This window comes from Panthera pardus, unplaced genomic scaffold (assembly GCF_024362965.1).
Source record: "Panthera pardus isolate Hobbes unplaced genomic scaffold, ASM2436296v1 HiC_scaffold_11, whole genome shotgun sequence".
Taxonomy (NCBI): domain Eukaryota; kingdom Metazoa; phylum Chordata; class Mammalia; order Carnivora; family Felidae; genus Panthera; species Panthera pardus.
Window position 1 is genome coordinate 2,679,031 of NW_026526666.1, and position 10,983 is coordinate 2,690,013.

At 43.1% G+C, this 10,983-nt stretch overlaps 3 protein-coding genes across 3 annotated transcripts; 2 read left to right on the top strand and 1 right to left on the bottom strand.

The window, feature by feature from the left end:
- Window positions 1-36: 36 nt before the first annotated feature.
- Window positions 37-625, top strand: LOC109257042 (histone H2B type 2-E). Its single transcript, XM_019432905.2, has one exon. It carries the CDS (start codon window positions 165-167, stop codon window positions 543-545), a length of 381 nt encoding a protein of 126 aa, XP_019288450.1. The 5' UTR covers window positions 37-164; the 3' UTR covers window positions 546-625.
- Window positions 626-9,504: 8,879 nt separating this feature from the next.
- On the bottom strand, window positions 9,505-10,167 carry LOC109257040 (histone H2B type 2-E). The gene has a single exon (XM_019432902.2). The coding sequence runs from the start codon at window positions 10,049-10,051 to the stop codon at window positions 9,671-9,673; it is 381 nt and encodes a 126-aa protein (XP_019288447.1). The 5' UTR covers window positions 10,052-10,167; the 3' UTR covers window positions 9,505-9,670.
- A 126-nt stretch (window positions 10,168-10,293) lies between these two features.
- Window positions 10,294-10,907, top strand: LOC109257037 (histone H2A type 2-A). The gene has a single exon (XM_019432899.2). It carries the CDS (start codon window positions 10,406-10,408, stop codon window positions 10,796-10,798), a length of 393 nt encoding a protein of 130 aa, XP_019288444.1. The 5' UTR covers window positions 10,294-10,405; the 3' UTR covers window positions 10,799-10,907.
- The last annotated feature ends 76 nt before the right edge of the window (window positions 10,908-10,983 follow it).

A 10,983-nucleotide genomic window follows, 5' to 3' on the forward strand; every position in this document is an offset into this window, starting at 1 on the left:
CCCTCGCAGGAGCGCGGCCGAAAACTCGCGAATCACGACGCAGCGTAACCAGGACCTTAATTTGCGTGGGGCCTCTTTAAGTACCGAGTCGCTTCCGGTAGCCTCGGCCCTACGGTGGGGTTTGCGTTCCCGGTGGTCGGCGTCCGTGCCTCGTGCTCGCCGCTATGCCCGAGCCGGCAAAGTCCGCCCCCGCGCCCAAGAAGGGCTCGAAGAAGGCGGTCACCAAAGCCCAGAAGAAGGACGGCAAGAAGCGCAAGCGCAGCCGCAAGGAGAGTTACTCCATCTACGTGTACAAGGTGCTCAAGCAGGTGCACCCCGACACCGGCATCTCGTCCAAGGCCATGGGCATCATGAACTCGTTCGTCAACGACATCTTCGAGCGCATCGCCGGCGAGGCCTCCCGCCTGGCGCACTACAACAAGCGCTCGACCATCACGTCCCGGGAGATCCAGACGGCCGTGCGCCTGCTGCTGCCCGGCGAGCTGGCCAAGCACGCCGTGTCCGAGGGCACCAAGGCCGTCACCAAGTACACCAGCTCCAAGTGAGTCCCTGCCGGGACACGGCGCTCGCACGGGTCGCCGGCCGCTTGACTCCAAAGGCTCTTTTCAGAGCCACCAACCTTCTCGGGAAAGTTTTCCCTTATTTCAAAATATTATTTTTTCATGCTATTTATTCTTTTTAATGTCAGCTTTTTCCTTTGGATGACAAGAAAGGACTCTAAGATTGGACCTGATTCTTCTAACATTGTGGAGAGCTAGAGTACGTGTATATGTTTTGAAAAGTAACTCAGCTTTAACAGTGAAGCGGTCAGCAATGCATGGCAGTCAACGTGTAAATATATTCATGATTATAGAAATTAGTGCTAAGGAGTGTTTGCTGTAAGGTAATTAGCTTGAATCTGTTTATTGTAATTGCATTTTTCTCACTCTGGAAAGTTAATGTGTTTGTAAACATGGAAAGCAGTACTTCTGAAACCACGCCCAGCACCCATAAATAAATTTTTCTCGGTACCTCGATATCTTGATTCTGTGATTGAAGTAATTTCTAATTTACACACTTTTTGCCCCAATTCGGTGTTTCTTTCAGGTACACTGAATCGGTACGTACTCGCCGCTTAAATTGGAGACGTTAAACTGTCAGAATAAGATAATGCAAAAGCCAGTCATTTATAATAAACCCTTTTTGCTCAGGTTGATAACCTACATTCTCCATAGTTGTAGTTTTGCTGTTTTCCAACCTGGATAAGGGAGGAGGAAAGAGGGTTTATGAATCCAGAACCTGGGCCTGTTAATCATAAAATGTCCAGAAACATTGTTAAAACTACTTAAGTCTTAAAAATATCGTGTGCTTAGGGGCACCTGGGTGGCTCAGTCGTTAAGCCTCTGACTGCGACTCAGGTCATGATCTGATGTGTGAGTTCGAGTTCAGCCTCGGGCTCTGTCTGACCACTCAGCCTGGAGCTGCTTCAGATTCTGTGTCTCCCCCTCTGTCTGCTCCTCCCATGCTCATGCTCTGTCTCTCAATAATAAATAAATATTAAAAAAATACCGTTTGCTTAGAGCAGTTCATTTTCTTCTTCTCTGAAAACAGGGGCACTAAATATTAGAGAATAAAAAAGGTCTTCTCCATTTCTGAGTTAGATGTTTAAAAGCAGTGTTTCCTAAAACAGTTCAAAGGCCATTAGAGCCTGAATCAATCAGTGGGTTTATCCCTTAACCCCCACATACTTCCACTGAACCCAAATCACTGGGGCACTGTGATTGGTGGGGTGAGAACCTCTGGGACACACCAGGTGATTCATGTTTCATAACGGACATACTGGCTATGTAGTTGCCATGTTATTTGGTAACAATCTGCAGTTTTCAGTTACCATCCAGACATTTCCTTTTTCCTAAATTGTCTTTTCCCAGAATTATTCATAATATTACATACAAAACTAGCTTCATTTTTTCTCTCATTAATCCAGGGCACCAAATACAGCCTAAGACTTTGCCTTTCTACTTTTATTAAGGTTTGGAAACACATTTTAAAGAGGTCAAATGAGAACAGAAAATAAAGTACTATAAAAGGCACAAAAATGAAACTTTCTGGAAAAAAATTAAGCACACTGCAAGTGTCCTAGCTCATCCCCTTGCTTATATACTTTTTTTATGTACCTACATAAAATCTCCGATATTATTGGGAGACCGTCCTATCTGCCCTGCCCAATTAAAAAACGGTAACTTATTTCCTAGTATTGTGCTAAAGCCATCCCTTCTTTCCAATGCTTAGGTCTCAGGAAACATTTCCCTACTTTTGCACATGTCTTGCTTGGTCCTTGCTTGGATCTACTAAGAGATTAGAAAGAAGGCCAAAGCTTGAAAAGTTCAGGTAAATTATGGAGATGGGGAAGGGAAAAGAAAATAGGGGAAGGTTTGCATTTACAGGGTAGGAATATAATGAAAACATATTAAGAGGCACACAGGATGTTGGGCAAATACTGTAATTACATGTGGGGGAGGGTGTGGTCACCTCTGGTTCTGAAGATTCTCCAGATATGGGTAGGAAAGCAGAAAACAGCAAATTCTTAAAGGTGGAGGTGACTCATTATAACTGTATTACCTATCAATAGTTCCCTTTAGCACCAAAATTTACACTTACAGGTGTGAAAGCAAAACAAATATCCTGTTCAGGCTCCACTAGGAGTATGTTTGCACACAATTTCCTGCAATAAGGGAGAGGGGGGAAAAAACACATTTTTCACCCTCAGATAAATAAAACATGCTGGGGGTGCAGCAGTAAACAGAGAAGGAAAAGTCGCTATCCACATAAAGCTATATTTTAGTTAATGGATGCTGAAAACAAAAAAATGAAAGAAATGCATAATAACATATTCAGGGGAATATATGTGTTATGAAGTACCACAGAATATGGAAAGGAGTGTGGACAATAGGTCTGATCTGTTAATATTTGAGCAGAGGCCTGAAGAAAGTAAGATAGGCTATCTTAGAGAAGAGTATTCTAAGAACTGTGTATTCTAAAATCCAGTGCAAAGCCCCTGAGGCAGATACAAGGTTAGAGAGTTTAAGGAATAAGCAATAAGCAATAGTGTGGCTGAAGCACAGTCCACAAAGGAAATATCTGCAAGGAGAAAAGATCACAGAGGTAGTTGACAGATCATGGGGGCTTCATAGGCCATGGCAAAGATTTTGTCATAAAGGAGTTGGAGTGCCTTTGGAGAGTTTGATCAGAGTAATGACATTATTTGATGTTTTTTTTTTTAAGCTCATCCAGGATGCTATGTTAAAAAATAGACTATAGGAGAACAAGAGTAGAAGCAGGGAGAATTTCAAAGAGGCTACAGTAGTAGTTCAGGAGAGAGAGAGGTGGTACCAGTGGAGATCTGAGAAGTAGTTAAGATATATTTTGGTACATTTTGAATATATTTGATAATATATTCAAATGTATTTGATAATCTTGGACATATTTTTAAATTGATGAGCTGAATGTTATGACAGGAGAAGAATAAAAGATTAATTGCAGGTTTTTGGCGAGAGCACTTGGAAAGAGCTGCTATTTACTGACATGAGAGACGAGAGATTTGGAGGGAGAAATCCAAGAGTACTGTTTTGGACAAAAATTGTGAGACTCCCGGTAGCTATCCAAGTGGAAATATCGAAAAGGAAATACTAAATTCCCAAACAGGAATATGATATATGAGAATCTGGAGTTCAGGGAAGAGAAAGGGGTTAGGTGTATAAAATCTGGCTCTTGCTCTGTTGTAGATGATCTACCCTTTCTTTTTGAAAGCACTTAGAATCACTATAACACATCAAGATACATTTTCTCCCTGGAAGTGACTTAGCTGTGGTCTCAGGATGTGACTAAATTCCCCTATCCAACTCCACTTTCAACCTCAGATTTTAGAAGACAGAATAACCCAATGTCTAAGCCCATGTCATTTGAGCATCCTTGGACAGGTGCTATCACTTAAGTCACCGTTACCACTAATGACTATAGCAAGTATGATAAACAGGATAACATTCAAAGTTCTGGTTAGTATATGATCACCGTCAAACATTCATAAGCCTTTTGATGAGGTGAAAAATCTTACACATTCATGATGAAATTGTATCAGGGTGCACCTGGGTAGCTCAGTCGGTTAAGTGTCCGACTTAAGCTCAGGTCATGATCTTGCAGTCTGTGGGTTCGAGCCCCGTGCCAGGCTCTGTGCAGACAGCTCAGAGCCTGGAGCCTGCTTCGGATTATGTGTCTCCCTCTCTCTGCCTCTCCCCTGCTCATACCTCTCTCTCTCTTTCAAAAGTAAATAAACATTTAAAAAAAATTTTTTTAAAGAAATTGTATCAGTTAACAGATTTACTGCACAAACAAAATGGGATGTCTATGAAAGCTGTTTCTGTAGTATTTAAAGTCTTTAATTGTAACTTTTAAAAAATTTCTGAAGGAGGGGGGAATTCAAACCTATAGAAAAGTTTGTGGATGTTCAACCATTTCTTCATCTAGATTCACCAATTGTTACTATTTGCTGCATTTGCTTTATCACCTTTTTTTAAAAGATTTTATTTTTAATTAATCTCTACACCTAACATGGGTCTCAAACTTACAACCCTGAGATCAAGAGTTGCATGTTCTATGGACTGAGCCAGCCAGGTGCCCTGCTTCATCACTTTCCATGAACACATGTTTTCTAAACAATTTGAAAATTGTAAGCAGCTTGACACTTCTCCTTAAATACGTCAGCATGTCTCCCTTAAAAATAAAGACATTCTCCTATACAATTACATACTATTATTACATACAACACATTTAATAATGACTTAATATTAAATAATACACAATCCATATTCAAATTTCTCCAATTGTCAAAAAATATCCTATCATATAGTTGTTGTATTAACTTCCTATGGCTTAATTACAAAGTCTTTGAAGATGTAACAACTTGCAATTGACCCTTGAACAACAAGGGTCTTGGGACACTGACCCCTGAGCAGTCAAAAATCTGCATATGAATTTTGATTTCCCCCAAGCCTACTGTTGGCTGGAAGGAATCCTCTCCAATAACATTAGTCATTAACACATATTTTGTATGCTATATGTATTATATACTATTGTCTTATAATAAAGTAGGCTAAAGAAAAAAATGTTAAGAAAATCATAAGGAAGAGAAAATATATTTTGAGCCCTGTGCTGTATTTATCGAAAAATATGTGTACAAACGGAACTGTACAGTTAAAGTGTGTTGTTTAAGGTCACCTAACTGTATTAAAAACTTTGTAGCTTAAAACACACATATGTATGCTCTTACATTTCTGGAGATCAGAAGTACAAAATCAGTTTCACCAAGTGGAAACCAAGACTGCTCTCTCCAAAAGCTCTAGGGGGAGAATCCATTTCCAAACATTTTCAAAAAGCTTCTAGCAGGGGCTTTTTTTGTTCCTGGTCCCTTCTTTCCTCTTCAAAGCCAGCATCACATCATCTTCAAATCTCTCTCTGCTTTTATCACCTTCTTTCTCTTCTTGGCCTTTCTCCTTTACTCTGATAAGGACCCTGGTGATTACATTTGGGGTTCCCGCAAATAATTGAGGATATCTTCCTATTTCCAAATCATATCAGTAAAATCCCCTTTGCCATGTAATATTCACAGACTCTAGGGATTTAGATGTGGACATATTTGAGGGCCATATTCAGCTTACCAAAGCTGTTGACTGCTGTTATGGGTTGAATTGTGTCCCCTGAAAAGATGTTGAAATCTGACTCCCCAGTGCCTTAGAAAGTGGCCTTATTTGGAAATAGGGTCTTTGCAGAGATGTACAGGCATGTCTCTGAGATCCTGTGGGTTTGGTTCCAGACTACCGCAAGCGAGTCCAGTGACATTTTTGGTTTCCCAGTGCATATAAAAGTTATGTTAACACTATACTGTATTTTATTAAGTGTGTGATAGCATTATGTCAAAAAAAAACACAAAACCCTGATATATATACACCTTAATTACAACATTTTATTTCCAAAAAATGCTATCACATGAGCTTTCAGCAAGTTGTAATCACTGATCGCAATCACCATAATATAACAATGAAAGTCTGAAATACTGTGAAATTACCAAAACGTGACAGAGACACTAAGTGAATAAATGGTGTTGGAAAAATGGCGCAGACTTCCTCCATATAGTGTTGCTGCAAGCCTTCAATTTGTAAAAAATGCAGTATCTACAAAGCACAATAAAATGACATATGCCTGTAATCAATTTAAAATGAGGTCGTCGGGGTGGACCCTAATCCAATGTGACTAGTGTCCCTATGAAGATGTAGAAACACAGGAAGAAAACTGAGCCAGAAGTCAGAGTTATGCTGTCACGTGTCAAAAAATAGCTGAGGCTACCCAAGGTGAAAAATAAGCAAGGATTCTCCTTGAGAGCCTTCAGAGGGACAGGACCCTAGCAGCACCTTGAGGTTTCTAGCCTCCAGAGCTATTGCAGAATAAATCTCTGTTGTTTTACGTCACTCAGTTCATGGTACTTTGTTATGTCAGCCCTAAAAAACTAATAGAAATACTACAATTTTAAATAATAGAATTATATTGTTTAAGTTTTTAAATCACATCTGTGATTTGTTTAAATCTCAGACATTCCTTCTTGATGGTAATATTAACCTCTGGCCCTGGTCACATACTGATTTTAACACTTGGAGACTTACTCCAAACATGCAGTTGGAGCCCCTCTATTTTTTCTTATCTACCCTATTTATCCTCTGAGACCTTTCAGGACAAAAGGCCTATCATTTTTTATGCTGGGAAATTATGTGCTATTATTTCTCAAATATTTCAAGAGTCAAAGTAGTTGAAATAAAAATATGTCAGACAAACAGGCTTAACCGGATATCCGAAGGTACAGCAGGGCTCCAAGGTTGGCTGAATTCCAGGAGTGGCTCAGAACACTGATTCTCCCCTGAAGATGTTCCTTCTTCTAGTGTTGTCTAATATTCTTCTTTGCCTTCACACCCCAGAGCACTCCATCCTCCTTTGCCCTTCAAAGAAACTTCTTTCCCAAAAGATAAAAGCAATCTACATTCCCTTACTCAGTTACTTCAATTTCTGAAATGTTTGTGCTAATCAGATTGGTCTAGATTTCTGAACTAATCAACAAGCAAAGGGGGCTGGAATTACACTCCAACCAATCAGGCCAACCCTGTAAGATTTGTTTTCTGGGAAACACATGTGGCAGTGGTTCTCAAATTTCCCTGCCCGTTAAAGTCACCTGGAGAGCTTTTTATTTATTTATTTATTTATTTTTAACGTTTATTTATTTTTGAGACAGAGAGAGACAGAGCATGAATGGGGGAGGGTCAGAGAGAGGGAGACACAGAATCTTAAACAGGCTCCAGGCTCTGAGCTGTCAGCACAGAGCCTGATGCGGGACTTGAACTCATGGACCGCGAGATCATGACCTGAGCTGAAGTCGGCCGCTTAACCGACTGAGCCACCCAGGCGACCCCTGGAGAGCTTTTTAAAAATCACCCAAGTGCAGACTGTTAGATCCCAAACCACTTAGATCGGAATTTCTGGGGATGTCATCCAAGCATCAGTATTTTTTAAAGTTCTCCAGGTGATTACAATAGACAGTCCAATCTGAGAAACAAGGGATTAGGTGGATTCCTTAATGAAAATCAGAACGCTATTAGAAAAACAGAATAAGAAAAATAAATGCTACAGTAATATTATTATAGGACTATCAACTACTAAGTTGTATTTTATGACAAGCACATAAGAAGAAATAACATTTTCAAGAACACATTAAAGCTGGGCACCTCCGTGGCTCAGTTGGTTGGGCGGCCAACTTCAGCTCAGGTCATATCTCACAGCTGGTGATTTCGAGCCCCCCCCCCATGCAGCTCTGTGCTGACAGCTCAGAGCCTGGAGCCTGCTTCAGATTCTGTGTCTCCCTTTCTCTCTGCCCCTCCCCTGCTCACATTCTCTCTTTTTCTCAAAAATAAATAAACTTTTTTTTTTTTTAAAGAATACATTAAGGAGACAAGGAGAAATAGTCTGGAGGAATACTTTAAGGTGATAGTCCTTCGTCCCCATTCCTCTGTGTTCGTGTTCTTTTCCCTGAGTACTACATGCACTCTCAAATTGCCAACGCCATATATCCACCTGAATATTAAAAGCTTCTCAAATTTGACTCAGAACTCTAGATCACTTTTCAGTGCCCCAAAACCCATACCTCCTCCCAATAGTCATCCTAATTAATAGCACCAGATGTTCAAATAAAAAACTTAGGGGTTTTGCTTTTAACTAAATCTTATTCCTCACCAAAATCTATCACTTTTACCTCCAAAATCTAATCCTAATTCCAACATATTTAACCATCACCATTATCATTGTACTCCAATCCAACAGGTCTAGACTACCAGTGGTTCTCACACTTTAGCAACCATCAGAATCAGCCAGATGACCTGTTAACACTGATTAGTGGGGCCTGGAATTTTCATTTTTGATTGATTCTCAGGTAATACTGACGCTGCTCATCTGAGACCAGACTTTAGTAATCACTGCTCTACTTCACAACACTGCTATATAGCCTAGTAGTTGGTTTTCTTGCTTCTACTATGGACAACCTAGAATCTAGATCCACTAAGCAACCAGAGTAATTTTTTTTTTTTTTTTTTTTTTTTGGTAAGGAGCAGCAGGCAGAAGTTTATTACAGATCAGAAAGTATGAATAGTATGAAGCCTTTCTTTACAGAGAGGGGGCAATTACAATGCCCCCAGAGTAATCGTTAAGGCTAATGAGGTCATGTGTGCAGATCCTTGCCTAAAACAATCCAAGAGTTCCCAAAACACCCAGAACAAACTCTCAAGCCAATCAAACTCCTTTTCACTTTCCCAGCCATATTGGGGCTTTCTACTCGGCTAGCATTTTACACTCTCCTGCTTCAGAAATTACGCATATGTTGTACCCATTCTGTGGAAATAGCCTTCAAATTGGACAAGCTTTTCTAATAATTCTCATCATGACCATATCGCAGATTTTGAGGATTTGCACCAGCATTAACGGTTAATTACTAGGTATCAAAATCCGCTTCAATCTTCTCATGAATGAAAAAAAAAGAGCAGGTGCTCGTGAATCAGGGATACCGAGTCAACGAATTTGTCGGAACCAAAACTAAAAGTTATCCTTTTTAGTTCACAACTCTAAAGCACATGATGGAAAGACTGAAGTACCACCACCGTTTCACCAATCGGGAACACCAACCAGATGGTTGCACCTTTGTTAACCTGACAACTTCCTTACCCGGAATAATTAAGTTAATGAAAACAAACACAGCATTTCTCAACGTTAACGACTTAGCAACGCACACGTTCAACTCTACGCAGCAAAGCCAAAGCCAGTTTCAAGGGCAGTCCTCTACAAACCACATAATACCACTTCCCATTATGTTCTTCTACCCAAGTACACAGGAACTATTATATCACCTAACTAAAAAGGAAAAGGAACGGTCACTTGTGCTTCACAAAAGAATTCAGTGTACTAGAAGAAAAACCACAAAGGCAAACTAGGAACCATAATAGAGAAAACGAACAGCTTCTTTCCCCGAGAAGGTGGGTGGCTCTGAAAAGAGCCTTTGGAGTCAAGCGGCCGGCGACCCGTGCGAGCGCCGTGTCCCGGCAGGGACTCACTTGGAGCTGGTGTACTTGGTGACGGCCTTGGTGCCCTCGGACACGGCGTGCTTGGCCAGCTCGCCGGGCAGCAGCAGGCGCACGGCCGTCTGGATCTCCCGGGACGTGATGGTCGAGCGCTTGTTGTAGTGCGCCAGGCGGGAGGCCTCGCCGGCGATGCGCTCGAAGATGTCGTTGACGAACGAGTTCATGATGCCCATGGCCTTGGACGAGATGCCGGTGTCGGGGTGCACCTGCTTGAGCACCTTGTACACGTAGATGGAGTAACTCTCCTTGCGGCTGCGCTTGCGCTTCTTGCCGTCCTTCTTCTGGGCTTTGGTGACCGCCTTCTTCGAGCCCTTCTTGGGCGCGGGGGCGGACTTTGCCGGCTCGGGCATAGCGGCGAGCACGAGGCACGGACGCCGACCACCGGGAACGCAAACCCCACCGTAGGGCCGAGGCTACCGGAAGCGACTCGGTACTTAAAGAGGCCCCACGCAAATTAAGGTCCTGGTTACGCTGCGTCGTGATTCGCGAGTTTTCGGCCGCGCTCCTGCGAGGGGGACGAGATTATGTAAATGAGCGGATTCTGGCCGAGCCGGCCTATTGGTCGTCAGAACAAAGATCTGCCTTAGCCAATCAAAGTGCTCCGTAGACAATCCGGGTTCTGCCTATAAAAGGCTGAAGCGGCCGCGTTTGCGGCGACTTACTCGGTCGTCAAGCGGGAGGTGGTCGCGGTGAGCGTCGCCGTCATGTCTGGCCGTGGCAAGCAAGGAGGCAAGGCCCGCGCCAAGGCTAAGTCGCGTTCGTCCCGCGCCGGCCTGCAGTTCCCGGTGGGACGAGTGCACCGCCTGCTGCGCAAGGGCAACTACGCCGAGCGGGTGGGGGCCGGCGCGCCGGTCTACATGGCGGCGGTGCTGGAGTATCTGACGGCGGAAATCCTGGAGCTGGCGGGGAACGCGGCCCGCGACAACAAGAAGACGCGCATCATCCCCCGCCACCTGCAGCTGGCCATCCGCAACGACGAGGAACTGAACAAGCTGTTGGGCAAAGTCACCATCGCCCAGGGCGGCGTGCTGCCCAACATCCAGGCCGTGTTGCTCCCCAAGAAGACGGAGAGCCACCACAAGGCAAAGGGCAAGTGAGGCCGGCGTCCTGGAAGCTCAGCCAGCCCTGGTGGCGAAGGGGTACCTGTGAAATCAAAGGCTCTTTTAAGAGCCACCCACCCTTTCAAATAAAGAGTTGTTCACAGTAGCGACTCTTCTCCGTTCCACTATTGGCCGGTAGTCGCCGAGCCGCTCCTGGCCTCTCAAATCCTGCGCCTCAACCA